Genomic DNA, 24028 nt, shown 5'->3' on the forward strand with positions numbered 1-24028 from the left:
GAAATTTTACTGACAAGTCTTGCTGAGGTAAAAATTTTGTTGAGCAGTTACTGAATGCTGGATATACAGTAAATCTATTTGAAGAATCACTGACTGGCAGATATAAGATTGTTAAAGAATTGCTGACTGGCAGATAAAAATATTGTCAAAGGATCACTAACTGGCGCATATAAATCTAGTTCAAAAATTACTGACTAGCAAATAGAATTCTTGCTGAATAAGTAATGAATGGCAGATACAAATCATGTTGGCTAATAATCAGTGACTGGCATATATGTTTCTAGTTGAAAAATCACTGACTAGATGTAAATCATAGTGAAGATTTACTGACTGGCAAGCATAAATCTTGTCAACGAATTGCTGTTGGCATGTAATATTCTTGCAGATACAAATCTTGTTGAAGAGCTACTGACCAGCGGATATAAATCTTGTTGAAGGAATACCAAGTAGTATATATAAATTTTTTTGAGGAATAATAACTGGCTGATGTAAATTTTGTTGAACCATTACAGACAGCAGTTATATATCATGTTACACATTGCAAACAGGCAGACACATTTTGTTGAAATTTCTGACTTGCAGTCATCCATCTCTTTGGAGATACCAAATTTGTTGAAAAATCAATGACTTGCTGATACAAAACATGTTAGAGAATTACTAACTGGCAGATGTAAATCTTGTTGAAGAAATCCTGCCTGGCAGATGTAAATCTTGATGAAGAATTAGTAAATGGCAAATGTAAATCATGAAGAATTACTGATGGGCAGAGATGGTAAAAATCTATTTGAGGAATTTTGACGGAATGTAAAAAATTATGTTGGGAAATCATTTACTGGCAAATGTAAATCTAATTGAAGAAACAATCAATGACAGATATTAAATTTTCCTCTGGAAAAAAGTGGATGGCAAATATAAATACTGGGAGGGATTACTGATTGGTTGATATAAGTCTTGTTCAAGATTTACTGACTGCAGACAAATATTTTTTTAAGAGTTAGTGATGGGCAGGTACTAATGTTGTTGATGAATTACAGACTGGCAAGTATAAATCTGTTTGAAAATCACAGACTTGCAGATATAATACAGAATCACAGACTGGCAGATATAATACAGAATCACAGACTGGCAGATAGAATTGAAAGTCACAGACTGGCAGATATAATTGAAAATCACAGACTGGCAGATATAAATGTTGATAAAGAAGCACTGACTGGATCAAGTCATTTATGCCTTGTTGCTAACAGGCAAATACAAGTCTTGTTAAAGAACTATTGAATGAAAGATGTAAATCTTGGAGAGTTACTTGCTGGCAGATATGAATTTTGTTGAAGGATTGCTAACTTGTAGATATGAATTTAGTTGAAGAATTACTGATTGTTAGATATGATATAAATCTTGATAAAAATTACTGACTGGTACAAATCTTGATGAAGACTAATTGACTGAGAGGTTCAATTTTGTTGACTAGTCACTGACTGGCATACATGAATGTTGTTGAAGAATCCCTGACTGGCAGACATAAGTCTTGTTAAAGAATGACCAGTCAGCAGTTGTAAATAATGTTAACGATTTACTGACCAAATAATATAGGTCCTCCTGAGGGAAGCTGATTGGCATACATAAAAAAAAATTTATTGATAGAATCTTGTAGAATAACTGACTCGAAGATGTAAATCTAGTTCAAGAATCACGGACTAATTGAAATGAATTACAGACAGAGATATAAAACTAATAAACATAAAACTTGTTGACAATGACCAACTGGCAGACTTGAATAGCAGTAGTGTTTCAATAAATGGTTCTTTTAAAGTAACAGAATAAAAGCAAAATAACGATTTGTGTTCTTTCCCTTGTATTGCATAGACTCACTTCGTGGGGTTAATATTTGGAACGTTTATTTTATATCTTACCATGTTTTGTATCGGTTTTAGTATCTTGAAGTTTAACATCACAAACTGGCACATCGCCGTCGCTTTTGCATGGTATAACATCTGTAGACTCTGCATTTAAATATGAAAAGTAGTTGACTTCTCCTTTGATAAGAGTGTCAGCTTTTTCGAGCGACATACTTTCCAAATTTCCCTCCAGTCTGATTATTGTGCCTTCCGAGGGTTTTCGAGGATCATCCAAATTCGTTGACTCAACCACTGTCGGGAATTCTGTAGTGAGAGATAAATATCAAATATTACATGTAAGATTATGGCAGTTTTCCGTCAGTTGTTACTGGAACTTGTTCACAGTAAGGGTAAAATTGTTTAGTCTTTGAAAACGCAATCTACAATTTTATTAAATATTTTTTGAGATTAGATTCTTTGCATTATGCATTGTTTGGTGTAGTGTTAGGAATTAATAACTTAATGGTTGGAACAAAAAAACAAATATCATTTGTTGAAAATTTTTCATTTAGATTTAGGGTACTTAATCAGTAAAGCTCTTCTGGCTAGCATATATATATATATATATATATATATATATATATATATATATATATATATATATATATATATATATATATATATATATATATATATATATGTATATATGTATAATATATATATATATATATATATATATATATATATATATATATATATATATATATATATATATATTATATATATATATATATATATATATATATATATATATATATATATATATATATATATATATATATATATATATATATATATATATATATACATGGTATGTGTGTGTATGCTTGCACCTTGTTTTGTAGCGGTCAGTGGATTGTATTTTTAGTACTTCACAGGTGTTCGTGAAAATGTGAACAAGACACAATGAAATGTATTACGGCGCCGTTCTCTTGGCAAACACACAGATATGAATGTTAAACTTTTGAATGTGTAGTATTGGAAAATCTATACAAGACTGTGCCGAAGTATATTTTCGAGTATTTTCTTTAACTGTTAATAGTTCATTTGCCTTTCCTCTCGGAAGCATGTACTAATTCCACCCATCCCAACGAAGGCTGACAATTCATACTACGTCCTATTGCTTTGGCGTTTGGTATTGGTAGAGTAACAAAACTATACACAGCTGTCCCTTTTCTGAATCCAACACTACATTGAGATTACCGTTATTTCCTCTGCAAGGCAAGATATATCGGGAACCTTTTATTCTGTCCCTCTAACGAAAATTTATCTGGCATTGGACGTGAGTTATCGTTCTCACTCTGGTTGCCTCGAAGGCATCAGTCGTAATGGCAGAAAGCTGTCCGAGCCAAATATGGCACTTGATTTTGATGCTTAACTCATTTGGTTCTAAACTAATATCCTCTATTTTCTCAGATGGCAGTTATAGTTCTGATCCATCCTACTTGAGCTGGATTGGGCTGGTGGCTTAAGCTGGCGTGGCGATTTTCCCTTCATATCTATCCATTTTCTCTTTGTAATTATTTAATGTACACAGATATTATCTCGTTTTGCACAAGAAATTTATCTGCTGATCCTTTAAGTTTAAATACACACATTATATATATATATATATATATATATATATATATATATATATATATATATATATATATATATATATATATATATATATATATATATATAATCTTAAAGGATCAGCTGATAAATTTTTTTTACAAAACAAGACAATATCTATGCATTAATGATAGGAAGAAAAGGAAACTATATATATATATATATATATATATATATATATATATATATATATATATATATGTGTGTGTGTGTGTGTGTGTGTGTGTGTGTGTATTTGTATGTATATATAAGTTTTTTTATGTATATATATATATATATATATATATATATATGATAGTGTTGTTCCTTATACTTACATGACGTTATTTAATTACGAATATTTTTGATCAGAAGAAAGTCACGTCCGTGTACTGTAAGTGACACTTTCAATTCTAACCAGGGCAGATGCGCCTTGTATTCCCAAGGTAAAGTGGATTCAAAATTAAAGGACGTGATATGCATGAGTATATATGTATATATATATATATATATATATATATATATATATATATATATATATATATATATATATATATATATATATATATATATATATAAAACAACAAGCAGGAGTCCAAAAAGACGACAGTCAACAAAACAGTTGCATATTTATAACGTTTCGTGTTACTTAAACACATCATCAGTCTGTAAAATTGAAAAATACACATTAATTCTCTAATTTAAAATAAAAGCTAAATTAAAAACAGCAGTTACATTCTTTAAAATTACAACATACATAAAAAGTAAAAAAGAAAGGAGATTTTTTCCTTCTAAGTCTACCTGATCAATAGAAGGGGAAAGACGAAGTGAGACCACAAGCTCACGCATGCCCAGAGTATACTTAGGCCAAGTGCAGAGGAGAAGAAGACATGTTGGAGTTTAAAGAGGTGCATGATGTTTAATAAACAAAGACTCAAGGGTCGTTAAGTAAGCCGATTGTTTGGTAGTTCCCAGGATGGAAAAATGTTTTTTATCTATATTAACCTTGCATTTAACGGCATGATTTCTAATACTAGAAAATTCGGGATTAGTTATTCGTGAGCCAGTTCTGTAGCTCAGACCTAAGTGGCTATAATAACGGACCTGCAACATTCTCTTTGATGAGCCAACATAACTACCAAGACATCTTGGGCATTCAAATTTGTAAATGATATTGGACTTCATAAAGGTCTGTAGCTTGTCCTTATAATTAAAAAAGCCGCCAATCTTTAGTGGATTCATAGGTATTAAATTGAGTTTTAGAAATCCAAACTCTTTTTCAATGATTTGTTTGACTTTGGATCTAAGAAAGTCAGAGTGCGTAAATGGTATCGTAGCGTACATAGTCAATTTAGAACATTACATTTCACAATAGAATCAGAAAAGTTACGTGCTACAACCTTGTTAACTATGTTATAAAAAGTCTTTGTGGATATGAATTTTTGGTAAAATAGTAAAAATTCAATTTCGGGTGGAAATTTGCCCAGCTAGATGTATAACGGAGGGCTCTAAAAACTAGAGTCGTTATGGCATTAATTTTAAAAGAAAAGAAACACGAACTATAAAAGTTACCTCCAAGGCCTGTATAAGTACTTTTTCTAAAAACTGATGTACTAAAATTATGGTCAAAGCGGGTGATTTTTACGTCTAAAAAAACTAGTGTATTCTCAGTCTCCTGCTCAGTAGTAAATCTAATGTTGGGATGTCTAGAGTTAACGTAATCTAGAAAAGATTGACATTGCCACGAATGTTTAAATAGGGCAAAAGTATCATCCACATATCTCCTATAGTAAAGGGGTTTAAAGGATTCGGGACAGTTGTTTAAAAACTCTTCTTCTAAATGTGCCATAAAAAAATTTGCGAAGAGAGGGCCCAATGGGGACCCCATAGCAACTCCCTCGACCTGCAAGTAAAGTTGTTTGTTAAAAATAAAAGCAGAATCTTGCACTGCAAGTTCCAAGAGAGACTTAAAAAGTTGTCTATTAAAACCGTGAAAGATAACACCACTCTCATAAAAACTTTGTCCAGAATAATCTCAATAGTTTCAGAGACTGGCACATTTGTAAATAACGACTCAACGTCTAAACTGACCATATATAAATCACCATCCTGATGCACTATTTGTTGTTGGAAGTCAAAGCCATTTTTTAGCGCAAACTGGGATTTTGAGTAATCATTTAATAAGTGAACTAAGTACTTAGAGATATTATAGGAAGGGCTATTATACGAAGACATAATTGGTCTGATAGGTATGCCATCCTTATGGATCTTAGGAGCCCATACAAAATGCCAAACGATGACCCTGTAACAAACAATTTTTGGAAGGTTTCTTCATTTAAGATGTTATCTTTCTTTAACTTTCTAAGGAATCTATTAATCTTATCTTCCCTTCTGTAGATTTCTAAGAAGCTAGGTTCTCAATCAGTAAAAATTTTGTATTATCAGAAAGTATTGAATTAACTTTATGTAGATAGTCTTGTTTATTCATTAACACTACTCCTTGCCCTTGTCGGGTTTGCAAATAACGATATTTTCCACTTTACTTAAATTTCTTAAAATTTCCAAATCTTCCTATTGAGCAGGAGACTGAGAATACACTAGCTTTTTAGACGTAAAATCACCCGCTTTGACCATAATTTTAGTACATCAGTTTTTAGAAAAAGTACTTATACAGGCCTTGGAGGTAACTTTTATAGTTCGTGTTTCTTTTCTTTTAAAATTAATGCCATAACGACTCTAGTTTTTAGAGCCCTCCGTTATACATCTAGCTGGGCAAATTTCCACTCCGAAATTGAATTTTTACTATTTTACCAAAAATTCATATCCACAAAGACTTTTTTATAACATAGTTAACAAGGTTGTAGCACGTAACTTTTCTGATTCTATTGTGAAATGTAATGTTCCTAAATTGACTATGTACGCTACGATACCATTTACGCACTCTGACTTTCTTAGATCCAAAGTCAAACAAATCATTGAAAAAGAGTTTGGATTTCTAAAACTCAATTTAATACCTATGAATCCACTAAAGATTGGCGGCTTTTTTAATTATAAGGACAAGCTACAGACCTTTATGAAGTCAATATCATTTACAAATTTGAATGCCCAAGATGTCTTGGTAGTTATGTTGGCTCATCAAAGAGAATGTTGCAGGTCCGTTATTATAGCCACTTAGGTCTGAGCTACAGAACTGGCTCACGAATAACTAATCCCGAATTTTCTAGTATTAGAAATCATGCCGTTAAATGCAAGGTTAATATAGATAAAAAACATTTTTCCATCCTGGGAACTACCAAACAATCGGCTTACTTAACGACCCTTGAGTCTTTGTTTATTAAACATCATGCACCTCTTTTAAACTCCAACATGTCTTCTTCTCCTCTGCACTTGGCCTAAGTATACTCTGGGCATGCGTGAGCTTGTGGTCTCACTTCGTCTTTCCCCTTCTATTGATCAGGTAGACTTAGAAGGAAAAAAATCTCCTTTCTTTTTACTTTTTATGTATGTTGTAATTTTAAAGAATGTAACTGCCGTTTTTAATTTAGCTTTTATTTTAAATTAGAGAATTAATGTGTATTTTTCAATTTTACAGACTGATGATGTGTTTAAGTAACACGAAACGTTATAAATATGCAACTGTTTTGTTGACTGTCGTCTTCTTTGGACTCCTGCTTGTTGTTTTTATATATATATATATATATATATATATATATATATATATATATATATATATATATATATATATATATAATATATAATATAAAGAGCCAGCAAGAAATAATGAAAAGCAGCAGTTCTGCTGGATGTTGAATACAGTCTTCACGTGTTACTTGGGATCGTATAATATATATATATATATATATATATATATATATATATATATATATATATATATATATATATATATATATATATATATATATGTTACAGTCAACATGCGTAATCAGTCATTACGTAATGACTGAAATTTCAGTCATCACGCGTAATGCACTTAGGACATTTGATCCCCAGGAGCTAGTACTAAACACGGCTAAATACATTTTGACCCCCAGGGACTAGTACTAAACCCGGCGAAACAGTGTAGGTGACGCACTGTTTCGCCGTGTTTAGTACTAGCTCCTAGGGGATCAAATGTCCCTAAGTGCATCACGCGTGATGACTGAAATTTCAGTCACTACGCGTAATGACTGATTACGCATGTTGACTGTAACATATATATATATATATATATATATATATATATATATATATATATATATATATATATATATATATATATATATATATATATATATATATATATATATATATATATATATATATATGTACAATATATAATATATATTATATATATAATATATAATATATATATATATATATATATATATATATATATATATATATATATATATATATATATATATATATATATATATAAATTTACACATACATACATACACATATATATAGGCCTATGTTTATGTATATACATATACGAAAATATGTGTGCATGTATATATGTATTTTATGATGTATGTGGAGGAACAGTAAAGCCAGAAGACGTAGTAACATTGCAGACATTATTATTTATTAGTGTAAAGAAGCAAAGCCGATATTCTCTTCCGTATTTAGAGTACCTCCATGTAAAAAACAGCAGCAGTCACCGTCAGTGTATACCTTACTTCCATTGTATGTTGTAATGTTTTTAAAACCACTCACCACTTCGCCCTCTTCCATTCCCAGTCTCTACTTAACACGTTCAGGTTCTGTTGAACTGCAGACATGAACAATAAGTTCTCCTGTGTACTATTTTTATCAATTATTAGTATTATATATGTTGTGTATTTTTGTTTTTTCTGTCCGCATAGAGATTTTATTTCATGTTTTCTGTTTAGTTTGTAATTTCTTCTTACTCCGTCCTTGTTTGTTGTCAGTTTGATTTACTGTTATTTAATTTTTCGTTTTAATGTTCCTTTTTGTTAAGCCATTTATTCCGCTTATCGTATTACTTTTCCTTACATCATCTGGGCTGAGCCGGGACGAATGTAGCAGACATTCAGGAAACTTCGTATAGGCTTCCCGAAATTGGAGCAAGGCTTAGTTATTGCCGTTTGATTGGTGGAAGAATGGAAACATATTATAAAATTTTTTTATGGAAAAAATTTGATTGTGTGCTTATTTGTGTGTGGATTAGTGTTTGTGTTTTTTGTTTGAATGAGAATGAATATTTTAGACCGTTATGAATAGATGAGGATTAACTTGGCTAGAAAACAATATCATAGGAAGTTGTATTGTTGTCAGATATGATTATTTCTGTTAGGCAGAGCACAGGTCAACATGATTATTTCTGTTAAGCAGAGCATAGTTCAACTTCGTCAACACAGCTCGGCAAATTAAAATTAACATTTTTAGCAACATTAAAGGCATCCGTGAATTACGAAACAATTCTAGATTGCACTGCTTCAGTCGAAGATGTATTAAAGATGCATATTCAGCATGCTCTAATCAGGACTTACTTGGGAATGGTTTCAGGTCTGCATGAGCTTGGGCTATGTCATTGCCACTTTCGTCTTTGCCAGTTATGAGGAAAGTCGCTTCTTCTCCAGAATATTTTGTGAGGTCGGCTACGAAGGTTGGACTTTGGACTTTGGATGGGTCTTCTGCATCGACGGGTACTTCTGGCATTCCATCTTGGTGCACCTCAAGTAAAAGCCTTTTTATACCAGTGGTTGGAAATCTTGACAAGGTAAATTGGAACTCGTCCGAAGCTCCAGCGTTTCCCTTTGCGGTCCTTGCAATCCTGTCGATTGTCCCATCCACTGCAAGAGATCAGATGACATCGGTAAAGATTTTGAAAATCTATGCTCATTTGCGCATAGTAAATAAAATGTTGATGACAGCGGGGAGAATTAAAGTAGGCTATTGCGTAGGAGATCTAGGCGGGTAATTATGTTTGTTTACAAGATGATTTAAAACGTCGCGTATAGCCTCGATACCCAGCTGAGTAATCGATATTCACTTTCATTTATATCAGCCCGGATTAACGTATTTACTGACATATAGGGCGGATCCCAAGGAGGTTTTTTTTTGCGGATCCCCACCCTTCCCCAAAAAAATGGTCCCAGGTTCTCATACGCAAAGGATGAGAGATCAGAGAGGCCGATTATTAACTTGGATGTAGCTGAGTATAGGTACTATTGTGGTTGTCTACCTCATCTTACTGCGTATAACAGTTGTATCATTTACTAGAAGTATTTAAAGAACAGTATTATTCGCCTAAACTGTTATTATTATTATTAGGATGGCTGTATTATATTTATCTTATATAGTGTCTTTTCTATTAACTTCGCTTTTCAGGCTCAGCGATGTTAGTCAGTAATGCCGATATTCATGTTGGAAAAGGAGTTGTTAAGTCTTTATTACAATATTCAATCAGAAATCGTTCGTCTGGGTTCAAGTTCATGACCGTCGACGTTTCGACCAGCTCGTTGGTCATCCTCTGGACGTGGTTGCAGGAGGTCTGAAAACGAGGTGCTCGGGTTTGTATTTATAGGGAGGTCATGATCGGTGCTGAATTATGATTGGCTGCCCGGGGCATGTACCCTCGGGCAGCCTTCCCATCAAGTTCTGTTTTCGTCTTGCGTGCGAGCGGCGTTGTAGTGCTGAGGATGAAGAGAAGAATTTCGATCCTCGGATTTTTGATTTGCTCGTACGCTATGGGGATCGCTCGGTGCATGTCTCCTGGCTGCCGTGGGGAGGAGAAAGGTTTCTTGCGTAATGTTGAGTGTTGGTTTCTCCTTCCCAATGTGCAATGCTTCCAAGAGGCGTAGGCGGCGGTGGTCGGTAATTTGGTCAATTACTTCGAAGAAACCTTTCTCCTCCCCACGGCAGCCAGGAGACATGCACCGAGCGATCCCCATAGCGTACGAGCAAATCAAAATTCGGCATCCGAGGATCGAAATTCTTCTCTTCATCTTCTACAACGCCGCTCGCACGCAAGACGAAAACAGAACTTGATGGGAAGTCTCCGCCCGGTACATGCCCCGGGCAGCCAATCATAATTTCATGACCTCCCCTGTTTACAGCACCTCGTTTCTTCAGACCTCATAACGTCCAGAGGATCAAGGTCTATTTTCGAAACATGTCGACGGTACCTACAATAGAATTGAACCCAGACGAACGATTTCTGATTGAATATTGTAATAAAAGACTTCAATCATACACTGTCCTTTCCAACATGTGACTAACATCTGAGCCTGAAAAGCGAATCATAAGGAGGATAGAAAAGACACTATATAAGATAAATTATATAATACAGCCATCCTTTTTAATAAGACCTGTTTAAAAAGGGTCTACTCCTTCATATATTATTATTATTATTATTCAAGGCCAATATGAATTATGGTTACGCCAGGATTATTAATTTTACATTTCACCTCAGTTTCTCGTAACATGATTTTTACCGTGGGACATAAATCATTGGAGAGTATCCCAGAAGTCATCTTGTAATTCTTACTCCAGCAGAGTACGTGTTTACATGGAATATATTCACAGAAAATATGAAAGATCCAGGAAGTATTCACAAATAATAAATGTTAACCAACCAATTCTATTTTTACAGCTCTCCATGATAACGTTTTGTTATTTTTTTCTTCAGCTTACTATCATAACCCTAGTTGTGCTAGCATGTATTCAGAATCGTTTTTGAACTCTTCCGCGGGTCTTTGCAAGTAGGAGTCTCTCGCTAATGTCACCGGTTTTTAGACTCTGTTTACAGCCCTTTTCCCATCGTACAAACTTGCACCTATGCCTCGTTCGGTCCCAGAATTTTCCCACCTCTCGATTAAAGAGATGGAGTAGGTTTGCTTACTAATCACCTCCTTCTCTGAGGTGGTATATATATATATATATATATATATATATATATATATATATATATATATATATATATATATATATATATATATATATATATATATATGTATATATGTGTGTGTGTGTGTATACATACATATACAGACACAGGCATATAAATTGTATAAGAATACCAAAGTACCTGAATGAAACGGGATAGTCATACGAGGACTGATTCACCAACCTGGTCCTCCATCGCTTCTGGTTGGTCCAGATTTAACCAGGGTTGCCAGAAAGCACACCGCTGTGATGCAGAGCCACTTCATTTGCTGGAAAGTAGAGAAGTGGTAGTTATCAGTCTATAATTGAAATTTATCCTTTTGCCACTGGTGTGTGTGTGTGTGTGTGTGTACTTTTTCACGGCAGTAAAAGGATACACATGAGAATGGCTATGTTTTTCTTTTCATCCAATATCCTGAAAGAACTTAATGTATATTTGGTATATGTAAAGACAAAGTCAAAAGAAATATGATTATGACTCTCTTTGAATTTTTTATCCTAGAAGTAAATTCTTTTTTCAGTCTGTAGTTTCACCTAAACTCTTTCACAACACTGATTATTTTGCGACACCTGCCATTCAAAACAATTAATCGATTTGTAGGTAATCTAGGATGTCTTCAGATCTGATCCGGCATCATATGCTTGACAAAGAATTTTTCCTCTTGCTTAAAGCATAATGAAATGATTCCAACATCTCATCAGATCTTATAATGAAATTATAATCAACTGACAACATTTGCCAAGGTAGTGACCCAGTTACCCCTCATGTCAACATGATTTTGACACTGCAGGTAGCATTTTAATAAAGAGTTCACTTACTTGAGTTGAAAGTTATTTTGCTGGTTTTGACAGCTTGTAAACTTGAACTCGGCCTTACCAACAGTCATTATAAAATCTGTACATTGTGTGTGTTGTGTTTTGTAAATTTTTCCAAACTTAATTTGTTGGATTCAGGTCAGCAGCTATTAGATCCATATTTTCCCTAACTCTCTGAACATTCTTAATTTTCTGGATATGCAGCTGGCAGACTATCATTCATATGGCATCTAGGCCTAGTCATGCAGCAGTGATTGAAAGATCAGAAGAATGAAGTAATGAAAAACAAGGATGAAATTATGCTAGCACTTGAGGGAGGCAAAGAAGTTACACAGATGGGAAGTAAATACAGAGAATGGTTTTGAACAAATGTATTATAGAATACAAGATGCAAATGGAAAAAAGTGTTTTCAGATGAGAATGCAGGCCTGCGCCAATGGAATGAGTTACATGAAGAGTTATTGAATGTGGAGAACAAAGGCAGATCTGAGTGATGAAAGAGTAAAAGTGGGATGTAAATTCGAGACTATAATGTGAAAGTGGGATGTTGAAGATGTCAGGAAAGTAATTAAAAGGCTGAAGAAAGGAAAGGTACTAAGACATTAAGAAAATACCACTGAGCTTCTGCCCCAGATTGATGGATACCTGGTATAGTATAAGTAGGTGGTTGAATACAGTGTCTAAGATATTGTACATGAGGGAGAGGATCCTGTGACATGTCTGCACTTCCAACTTTTTCCTTATTTTTATTCATCCTTTTAGACAAACTGACGCTTCTAGTGTTTGCCTGTTATACATTCCCTTGTCTGATTGTAATGGATCTTTATGTTAATTGTCTTTCCTAGCTTGCTTTCGAACCTTCTGTTACTCAGTCTCCTCTACTGAAGCCCTTATGGCCGTCGTGTTTTATCTTCTTGAGGAATTCTTTGGTTTATTAATTAGATAACAAGCATACGACAAGGTGCATTCAGGCCCATGGATCTCCTCCTTAGCTTTGGCTTCCTGTGCACGGCTCGAAATACTTCCACATGTACTAGTCCTTTTCTGGTGGGTACACTGTGGACAAAGCAACAACCAGGCATAACAGAAGGCACCTTTGCAGCCGCCCACCCTCAGTGTGGCGTCGAAGGTTTGCTTGTTTGAAGGGTATTGGTATACGAGGATGAAGCCTGGAACTCCTTTCCCAAAGTCCTTCTTAGGCCCCAACTCACCTGTGTGCTTTGTGATTTACACCTGTTTGCCTAGAAGTTGTATGGACATACCCGCTCACCAGCGAGTTCTGTTATTAGCTGTCACCATCATCCTCTGGTACTGCGAGCTTTATACACATTTTTTCTTCTTGAACCAAGTTTTATTCCAGTCTGTGTCATGTCTTTCTTTGGATATATAATTTTGAACTGCTGAACCATTTCTGCAGTAACAGTTAGGTCCAGAGATGGTGGCTGCGGATAATCTGGAATGCTCTATGATTTTTGCACTGTATATAAACAACATATATCATTGCAGGATTAAAGTTTGTAGGCAAGTTGCCAGATTTATGAACCCGCTTTCCATTATGTTGGTCTATGATTTCATCTAGAGCGCTCCTTACAGCTTCCAGAGCACTGATCAGTACTTTACAAGTGGCTTTTGTTGGGGAAGTTTTGCTGCATGTGGGGTTCACCCACTATTCAACAATTACATGAGCTTCGAAAATTCACGCACTTGAAAGTTATTTGTAGTATCTCTGATTAATTTTTCTGTTTTTTTTTTTATTATCTTTGTATTTCTTGGTTATTTTTCTTTATGTAGTTTTTACTTTATCCCATGTTTCTTTTCCATCAAAGGCTGCAGCTGGGTTTGTAATCATGATAATCAGGCATGAATTCTGAATTGGCTCGTGGGCACGGCGTTGAATTATTACTAATATATGTTTCGACTGGAAAAAAGTGCCGTATCACGCCACCGTTACCTTGGCTTACCTACACAGTATAAGCCTGCTTGGAAAAAACAAGACAGCGAGCAGCGCACGCAACAGAGATAGACCTTGCCCTGAAGCTAACTTTCAAGATACTAATCAGAGGAAGAAGGTGAACCTGTTATTATAGGGGTTAGGGGGGTGGTGGGGGGAAACGTTATCAGATCTGCCATACAGTATTCCCTACAGTGGCCTCTTATAAGTGGCATCGTGTTTTGATGCCACCTCCCTCCTCATAACACTTTTTTTCAAGCTCCCTTTCGGAATTTGCGATCTTATGGTCTCAAGACCTTCGGTGTATGTTTGTACGCATTAATGTAATTGAACTGTGACTGTGAAACATGAGTAAACTTATAACAATTATTGTGATGTTGTCCGCGGCCCCACGTATTGCACAGCAAACTGATGCATATGGAGATTTCTTCTTTGCTGTTCTGCGCGTATTTTTCTCTCTTACTCATAATCTACTTTTTATTTATGTTCAGTTTTTGTCATGATTTATCCTTCTCTTTCAGTTGATTTCTTATTCGTGTTAGTTGAATCCCTGCAGATTTATCAAAAATTCCTCTTATTCGTGTGGGAATGGTAATGTTTTTCACTTTTATGCGCTGCACGGTCTGTACATTGTCTTGTTCAAGCGTAATATTCAAAGTGAGTTTCATTTTAGCATGAATTTTAGTTTTCTGTGAAAGAAAACTATTGTGCCGGCTTTGTCTGTCCGTCCGCACTTTTTACTGTCCTCGCTTTTTCTGTCCACCCTCAGATCTTAAAACTACGGAGGCTAGAGGGCTACAAATTGGTATGTTGATCATCCAACCTCCAATCATCAAACATACCAAATTGCAGCCCTCTAGCTTCAGTTAAAGTGGTTAAAGTTTCATGGGGCGCGGCTCAGACGGCATTATAACGAGACCGCCGAAAGATATATCTATTTTCGGTGGCCGTGATTATACGCTGTACAGAAAACTCGATTGCGCCAAAGAAACTTCGGCGTATTTTTTACTTGTTTTTTCATTATTATTCTAATAAAAGTCCCATAACGTAACTTTTCGCTGAGATTGCCTGAATCAGAACTATTAACTGGCGATACAATTGCCTCATCTTTCTCTTTCGAGGTGATTTTTCGTAGCAGTTCGGTCACATTCATTGTTTTGGATACGGTCAGTTAAACTCTTAGCTTATTTAATTTCGAGGGTTATGAAATGAACTTTTTTTTTCCTTTTGAAAGGATGACATTCCTTCGGTTTACACTTTTGAGTAAGAAATTCACGAAAACATTCCTGGCGCTACCTTTCGAATTCTTTGCTATCTCACACACACACACACTCAGTATGTTTTTATATATGCATGTGCACGGAACAGACGTGAAAACCTCAGTATTCCAGCCTTTGATAAAAAAAAAAAACTTGACCCCGAATTCCTGTTCCCTTTGACCCTGGAATCGAAATTTTACACCTTATCTCTTTGTCTTGGCTTCTTTAATCCCTCGGATACACCGAGACGCTCTCTGCCCTTCCCCTGCTTTTCCAGATACAGGATCCATTTTATTATTATTATTATTATTATTATTATTATTATTATTATTATTATTATTATTATTATTATTATTATTATTGAGAAGGTGAGCCCTATTCAAATGGAGCAGGCCTACGGGGTCTCGTTTTTATCAGTTTTTTTTTTTTTTTTTATAAAACTCTGCCGTCAGTGACATTCGTATCATTGCTTGTTCGTCTTAACTTGGGCAAGTTTCCTTTTATATTCTCCAGTTATAGCGGCTTGAAAGAGCTCTATCCTCTCTGACGGTGATCATAATGAAGACAGATGGCTTTCATAAGCTAGGTTTTTATCTAAACATGGTGCTATTTCATATTGTTCTTTTGGGTGAGTTTTTGGTCTCTCAGTTTTGAATTAAATTTTTATGGTATTGCAACAGCATTTGAACTTACGGCGGAGTGAGATATAGTTGAACTCTATTTAATCACAGCTTTGATGTGCTGAGAGTATATTGCCAGCGTATCATTTGAATCATTGATACCATGTCTAGAGTTCGCATGAACATGCATATGCTACCTTAAAAAACCAGAGGTAAACAATATATATAATAGCATAAAGTTGTTTCTCAAAACGGTACATCGTAGCATATTAAGCCAGTAGTCTATAGTAGAGCATTTAACAAAAAGAAAAATGTTCATTTGGTGATACAATCCTGAAATATGGCTATGTATTTTAACCCCTTAGCATGTGACATACTGAGACATTGCAGTATATATGTCCAAATAAGATGATTATGATGACAAGTTATAGGTCTTTTGCCATGGTCTGTGTATGAAGTTCGTGTGATTGTTTTTGTCTTTAGGTCTTCTTTTGACAATGCTAATTGTGGTGCCCAGGTTTTCAGATTGAATGGACAGGAGTTGAATTAACACCTCTTAGAATTATCATTGAACTTTAAACAAATAGATTGCAGACACTGTGGTGACTACATGAGTGTATTATATACATACAATTTTGTTGTTTGGCCCAGAAAAAAAAAAAAGCTGGTTACTCATACAGATAAAACTACATTATCTTCGTTGATCCCATCTCCTGAGTGTAGACCTGTTGTTGCAGATTCATTTTGCTAAAAAGAGTACTTGGTGCAAATTAAAAGCATTGAAGTTAACCTTAACGAAACTTAAAGTATAGTCGCTAATAGGTCGAGGATCCTCCCACTCAGATCTTTTTATTGACAATGTTTCTTTAACTACATGCAACTCCTGTAAAAACTCAAGATGTCATTCTTATCTGCAAATTAACTTTTGGGAAACATGTCCTGCCTATCTCTTCGTTTGCACACACACAAAAAAAACTGTATATTGCTTCCAGGTTGTGTTATTGGATACAGACTTGAGTTTCATAAAATTGATACATTCTTATGTTATTAATCTGCGGCACCATTGTTCAATTAGCCCATTGTACATACAGCACTAAACCACCAGTTAATTCTAACATTCTTGGTAAGGTTCAATGCCGCACAGTTCTACGGAAGTTTGTTCCGTGACCAAATTATTATGAATCGTGCCGTTATTGAAACTCCATAATGTCAAACTTTGTCTTAATGAATGTTTTGGCAGGATCACGTGAGTGTTATTTTATTATTGTTTCATCTCTTTTATTCTAGTTATCCGTATTTGTTTTTCCGTAGAGGAGCACAAGGTCTTCTTAGCATTTTGGCTTTTCCAACCAGGGTTGCAGCTTGGCATTAATAATGAGATCCGCGAAGTGGTTGTTTCCCCATTCCCAACAGTGATCATCAATGCACTAATCGGTAAATTCTAAGAAGGCTGTATTATTTCTGCATTGGGACATTTGGTATTTATGTATGTACTCATATTTACTTGTTTGATTATTTATGTCCCGGTATTCTTTCTTGATTTCCTGCCCGCCGTTGTCTCTTACTCACATGCGGGCTTTCGATCCTGTGGAAGCTTTCTTTGCAAATTAATGGTTGAATTGGCTTGTTCATTATGAATAACTGCTCATTTTGATGAATAATGATAACAAATGAAATGTTAAATGGTTGTCAGTTTTAAAATCAAATATAAAGGCATTTCTCATCGTGATTTTAGTCCTCTCTCTCTCTCTCTCTCTCTCTCTCTCTCTCTCTCTCTCTCTCTCTCTCTCTCTCTCTCTCTAGTTTAACAAAAAATATTATAATGGCACTTCTCATTGTGTTTATAGCTCTTTCTCTCTCTTATCTGCGTGTGAGCTATTTCTAGGAAGAGGGCAAGTTGGGAGTAATATTTGGGATTCACATCAAACATATAAGAGTTTTAGAAGACTCACTGGTGTTTTGCTACATAGCATGGGAATTTTAACAGATGTTGTGCCGGGACCTTTTTATCTTGGCCATTTTTATTTGTCAGTGGAGTTGGTTACGAAATATGTACTTGCAGCGTCTGAACTTATGCGTTGTTTATGAAGACTTTCTCACAAATGAAGAGACGCTATTTTTATTTTATCGTCATTCACTTGACTAGAATGTTTCCGCTGGATAGAACGGTTCTAGTTAAAAAGAAAAAAAACAGAACATAGGGGAAAAATTGGAATGATGTAGACTGTTGATAGAAATAGACTCAATACGTAAATCACTGGAAAAATAAAGAGATGAATAGCTATTATATATATATATATATATATATATATATATATATATATATATATATATATATATATATATATATATATATACATACATACATACATACATACATACATACATACATACATACATGGTAACATTACATACCATGAGTTATGAACTGTACAAATAACACTGAAACAGGAATGGGGTGGTGTGGGCATCAGTCTAACGTAAAGGAAACGAATTATATATACCTTGTATATATTGTAAATTTCTACCAATACTTTTCAGTTCTCTGCAAGATGTCTTGGAAAATTATAGACGAAGTTGGTCACGATATGCAGACACGTTTTATTTTCCCTGTGGCACATCGTAACGCGTCAGTTAAGGGAGCATTCCCCGCGTGGCAAGGACATTACAAGGACAGTAACGTACAGGTATTGGACCGAGCATGATGCCGTGTGGTACGTGACCACAAGAATATTATGTACTTTGCTGTCAGCGTATTATTATTGGGGGGTTGGGGCAACGTAACGCAGCAGTTTATTTTATATTTTTAAACGTATAACACAAGCAATTCATTTTGGGACATTAGCGAATTATTTAAGCTCGAGAAATTCGTGTAGAATTTGTTTACTAGGAATCGAAGTGCTCTTTATCTATGCCATTTCCCCGAAATAATGAACGACCCACTTCTGTGTGAGAAAAGTCAGGTGAACGTTCTCGAGTTGGGTATTTCTTCACTGTAATGTTCCACAGACTGCGCCAGTTCTCATGGCAGTTAGCCTCCTCATCTTGATGACATCTGTACCGCCAAACCTACACCATCGTTGACTGATATTGTGGTAGCGTCGGCGTTCATCAATCCCCCGAAATAAGAGGTGGCTTCAGATGAAAACTAGACGATAAGCACTGCCACATTCGATCTGACACATGAGTCAAGGGTAGTCCCACTCTGTACAAACTTGCATAATATAGCGTAACATAAGCTGTTTCTTTTAATACTCGTAAGAAATTCATTGAAATTATCCTAATTATGATTACTTATATCAGCCTCTTTTCCTCATAGAAATGCCCTTTAATTTTTAATGTACCTCAGATTGCAATGCCACGTGAAATGTGGCCAGGAGATGTCATGTATTTCAGCCTCAAAAAGAAAAATTCTTAAAATTACCTTGCTCAGGCCAGGACTTGTTTATTTCAAGTAAATGTGTAACTAAACTCGACATGTATATACTGTACCTCCATTCATATTTTCTTGTTTCCGTCTTACTTTCCACCCTCTCTTAATTGTTTCATAGTGCAACTGCGAGATTCTCCTCTTGTTACACCTTTCAAACCTTTTTACTCTCAGTTTCCTCCTCAGCGCTGAATGACCGACCTCATAGGTCCGGCTCTAGGCCTTTTGCCTAAATTTTATATTCATTCGTTCATAATTACATCTTAATATTAATTCTTATTCTTTTTTAAAGTTGACCTTGCGGTCCTCGCAATTATGCGTGTTCAAAGTTGTAATTGAAGTGCGCATATAACCCCAGTAAAAAAAAAAAAAATTTGAAAGAACAACAAAAGGGAAATCGAGATCGAGAAGTTCGTGGTCGTGTGGCAGTTAAAGATGCATGGTGTTGATGAATGTGACGCATTTTATCTTCAGTATGTTGCAAATAGGTTAAAGGTGCATGGTTCTAATGAATGTGACACATCACATCTTTAATATGTTGCAAGTAGGTATTTGAAAAACATTTTTGAAAAATTACCCGTTATATATTCGTATCACAAATCTATGCACAATCTTAGAACCGTGGTGCTTTCTACAAATCACAAGTACATTTTAATATGAGAGAATATTCTGCATGTGCAGGTTTCAGAAAAGGTTACGGAACTCTACGGTACGATCGTTTGTATATCTGTTGTGACATGTGATTTGCCATATTTTATAGTTCGTGAAATCTGTAAAGGATGGCGAATGATCACTAACTCAAAAGTGTTGTTTGAGATTTGTCGTATGAATCCGGATGACTTTATGAAGATTTTAACGTTTAATTTCCGCGAAGATTTTAACGTTTAATTTCCACTGTACATCGAAACTAGATGAAAGCAGTGCCCTAGTTTTATTGAGGTTACTGGCATGCAGTGTGGGTGGGTAAAGTGAAAAAGATGTCGTTGTCTGATTTGATTCTGTATCTTAAGAGTAAACTTAATTATGGTAGATGGGTTTTGCGCAGTACATATGAAAAGAAGCTTTGTAAGGTTTTCTTAAGAAAATCTAAGGAATTTGTTTTTTTTTTTTTTTAGAAAAATGCCGCCTCATTTGTGTACGATGCCATTCCCCTTATCACTACGTCGGTTAGTCCAAATATTATTTTTTTGTTATCTTTTATTATGAAAACAACAGTATCTGTATATACAATATTTATTATGAAAACAGCAGTATCTGTATATACAATATACAATATATTACATATAATCTCAATAGCACTGATAATGATGACAAAGTTAAGCAGGTCATTTGGTAGTTTTTTTATGTTTACATACAGGAATTTTAATAACTTTTAAGTGTTACAATTATGTACAAATTCATCCAAACAAATGCTGGCACATGGTACACAAAAATATAGCAATATATACACACAATTCTTAGCTGTTGTTATGCTATTTCCAAAGAATACAAAAACAGAGCCAGTTAAATCAGTGACGGAGAAAACAGTTTCATCCCCTCAACCAATTACATAATTACACTGACTAATCGCATAAATATACTAAATACAATGATACATTTCACAGTACAAGCCATTCAAAACAAGACTTACATCAACAACAATATTTTTTTATATATAAACCAAAGGTTGCCATTTCCACCTTCTTGTTCAATCAGAACTGTAGTCAGCCTCAGTTAATTATGTAACATAGTAAAACACCATAATAACTGTACTGTTAGTCACATTAGAAAGTATAGGAAGTATATTTTGCTGGGAAAAAAAATTACAAAAATTACTCCCATATCTTGTTTTTATTAACCATTTATCACGGTTCCACATCCCTTTAATATATTCAATGGTCTCGCTTTCATTTAATTTTTTTGTATCTAGCCATTAAAATCCCATATAGCCTACTGTATATATCCCGTCATGATTATAACTGCTGCATCTCTGTCCTTCTTTGACTTAGATCCAATGGATGTCAGACAGCATCATATTCAGAAATCTCTCCTTATTTATGTTTGCAACACTGAATAGCACTCTTTTCATATAATTAACTGCTATTTCTATTCGGGGACAGAAATAAAACATGTGAAGTACCTTTTCTCTCATTTTACAATGTTAGCACAAACCATCCTCCTTCAGTCTGAGAATTCTGTCTTTCACTTGTTGTTAAAATCTCATATGTTTATCAGAATATTAGGTCGTGTTCGTTATGATTAATAAAAGGTAAGCTGACATTTTCCCAAATTATTTTCCAGTTTAGCAAGGGAAAGGGACTTTCAACTTTTGGTCTACAGTCTGGAAGTAGCGCTTTATGTATACAGCGATTTAGTTGTTAGTCTTGTACACATCTCAATGGCGACAGAGTAGTAACTTGGAGTAAGATAAGGCGCAGTTTCCAAATGTTTAGAAGGAAGTAAATAACTCAGTCTCATTTGACACCGATAAGAGTAAAGTCCAAATCCCTTTAGAAAATCTTTAATACCTGAGTTGACAAAAATTGCCAAGGCCTTGTAGTTGACATTTATTACACCTAACCCTCCTCCGGTCTTATGTAGACATCATGTATTCCTGCATATTGGGTTGTAACATCCCTTCCAGATATAATGAAAAATATTTGCATTTATTTTTGTTATGTTTACTTTTGATGGCGGTAAGGTATGTGCTATGTAACAAAGTTTTGAAAGTACCATTGTATTTATGATTATTGCTTTTTGAAATAGGTTCAGTTTTCTTATGAGGGGCGCGGCGTAACAAGGTGGCAAGCGCCACCGCGGCCGAACTGGTTTTTTTATTGTGAGCGAGCAGCTAAAAGTACAGCACTATCCTGTACACACACTTTTGTCCCCTTATGTTACTGGCAAAAGGTTCGAAAATCCATGCAAAACAAAGGGAAATTTCGCCCTTAGCGAGTTCTCACTGCTACATCATGTTATTAATACTCTGTAATGTAGTCTGTTTTTGGTACGGTAATTGTTTTTGTTTTATAATATTTTCATGGAAATTTTACTCAGATATGTTATAATAATAATTTTAGAGCATTATTAGGATAAATATTTTAGGTTGTTTTCACAAAACATGCTTTAATTGCCGTATGAAAACATTTTCATTGTGTTCATTAACACTTTACAATCTTACATTACCTCACTTTTGTGGTTTGGCCGCTAAATGACAAAACATACTATAATGATTTTTGCATATGTAATAGGCGAATAAATTTCCTTTAAAATGAGGTATGATTCATAGAAATCGTTTGGCTGGTTTTTCTTTTATAAGCGTTTTCATAGTTGGCAAACTTTAAATGCGTTTTATCATTTTTAAAAAACGGCGCTTGGCACCTTATTACACTGCGCCACTCTTATAGTTGATAGATTCACTGTTGTCTATTTTCTGTGAGATTATATTCCAATTGTATGTCCATGTGTCTGTGTAGCCATTAAAAAAGGTTATACCCAACACTTTGAGTTCTTAAGGTGAATGTTGATTAATTTCTGTGATGCAAATTAAAGACTACTGTTATAAATGTAGTGTGATTATTGTACGCTGAACGTTTTGTACAACAGTAAATAAGATCTGTATTAGTTGATTATTAAGCGCTGCTGTGTATCTAAATTTGTAGAATATTGGTACATGGAAGTGCTCCTAAACACAATATTGTAGCCAAAGAGTAATGTATATTGGACATTGGATATTTTAGATAAAAGAAAAAAGTTATCTGTAGAAACATATTTATTTCAGATCATGTCAAGATTAGCGAACCCAACATCATGTCAAGAACAGCGACCCCAATATCCACGTGAGGGCTGGTACTAAACACGGCGAAACAGTGATTCATCTACTCTGTTTCGCCGTGTTTAGTACCAGCACCCCGGGGGTCAAATGTATTTCGCCTTGTTTAGTACTAGCCCCTTGGGGATCAAATGTCTGGTACCGAAGTGTTCATGTCTATAAAACAGCGAACCCTGCTCCGAGTGGGTTCGCTAATCTGGACATGATCCTTTATTTCTGCCCCGCTCATCTCTATTAAGATCTTTATTTTCGAAATTTTCATCCTGTACTTCTATGCCATCGTTCCTCTAGCACTCACTTTGGAAATTGGAAATGCTCTTTCTACTCATGTAGCCTATGGACACCTGTAATGCCTAGGGAAATATAACTTCCATGTCGTTGTTTTGCTTCTGTTCGAACCAACACAAATTAGATATGCGTACGCTAATAACAACAAAAACTTCCTGCCAAGGTCTTTAGACCTGGCTTCCTGCATCCTTCGCAGATGACATGTAGAGTTCTTGTGCTTGTCAAAGAGTAAATCATGAGATGTAAATCATTAGATATTGGATAAAGAATTTGATCCTAAACAATGCTTTATAATGTTAAAATTACGACACTTCCGTTCGAGAACTAATCCACCTCAATCTATCCAGCACTAAGTCTTCTTCTCTTCCTCCCTCCTAACACATCCAAACTAGACACTCTTTTCACGATCCTACCATCTTCCCGTCTTTCCACTTGACCAAAACATCTC

General features: G+C 34.9%; 2 protein-coding genes across 3 annotated transcripts in view; one reads left to right on the forward strand and one right to left on the reverse strand.

Annotated features, from left to right (window-relative positions):
• Nucleotides 1–24028, forward strand: part of LOC136832625 (zinc finger protein 665-like) — a 184673-nt gene that overhangs the window by 147143 nt on the left and 13502 nt on the right. The gene's annotated exons all lie outside the window — the stretch shown is intronic.
• Nucleotides 1900–14257, reverse strand: LOC136832915 (uncharacterized). The gene is made up of 4 exons (XM_067094573.1): nt 14187–14257; nt 11590–11674; nt 9008–9310; nt 1900–2159 (listed from the first exon to the last, which is right to left on the reverse strand). The coding sequence occupies exons 2-4, from the start codon at nt 11669–11671 to the stop codon at nt 1900–1902; spliced, it is 645 nt and encodes a 214-aa protein (XP_066950674.1). The 5' UTR covers nt 11672–11674; nt 14187–14257.

The sequence above is a fragment of the Macrobrachium rosenbergii genome, chromosome 50 (genome assembly GCF_040412425.1).
Source record: "Macrobrachium rosenbergii isolate ZJJX-2024 chromosome 50, ASM4041242v1, whole genome shotgun sequence".
Lineage (NCBI taxonomy): Eukaryota > Metazoa > Arthropoda > Malacostraca > Decapoda > Palaemonidae > Macrobrachium > Macrobrachium rosenbergii.

What these genes read in the sequence shown, in the direction of transcription:
- LOC136832915 (XM_067094573.1), bottom strand. Translation starts at nt 11,671, where the DNA reads ATGAAGTGGCTCTGCATCACAGCGGTGTGCTTTCTGGCAACCCTGGTT. An exon ending in CAGAAGCGATGGAGGACCAG is followed by an intron (nt 9,311 to 11,589) that starts GTTGGTGAATCA and finishes GATCTCTTGCAG; the next exon opens with TGGATGGGACAATCGACAGG. An exon ending in AGACCTGAAACCATTCCCAA is followed by an intron (nt 2,160 to 9,007) that starts GTAAGTCCTGAT and finishes CTCTCACTACAG; the next exon opens with AATTCCCGACAGTGGTTGAG.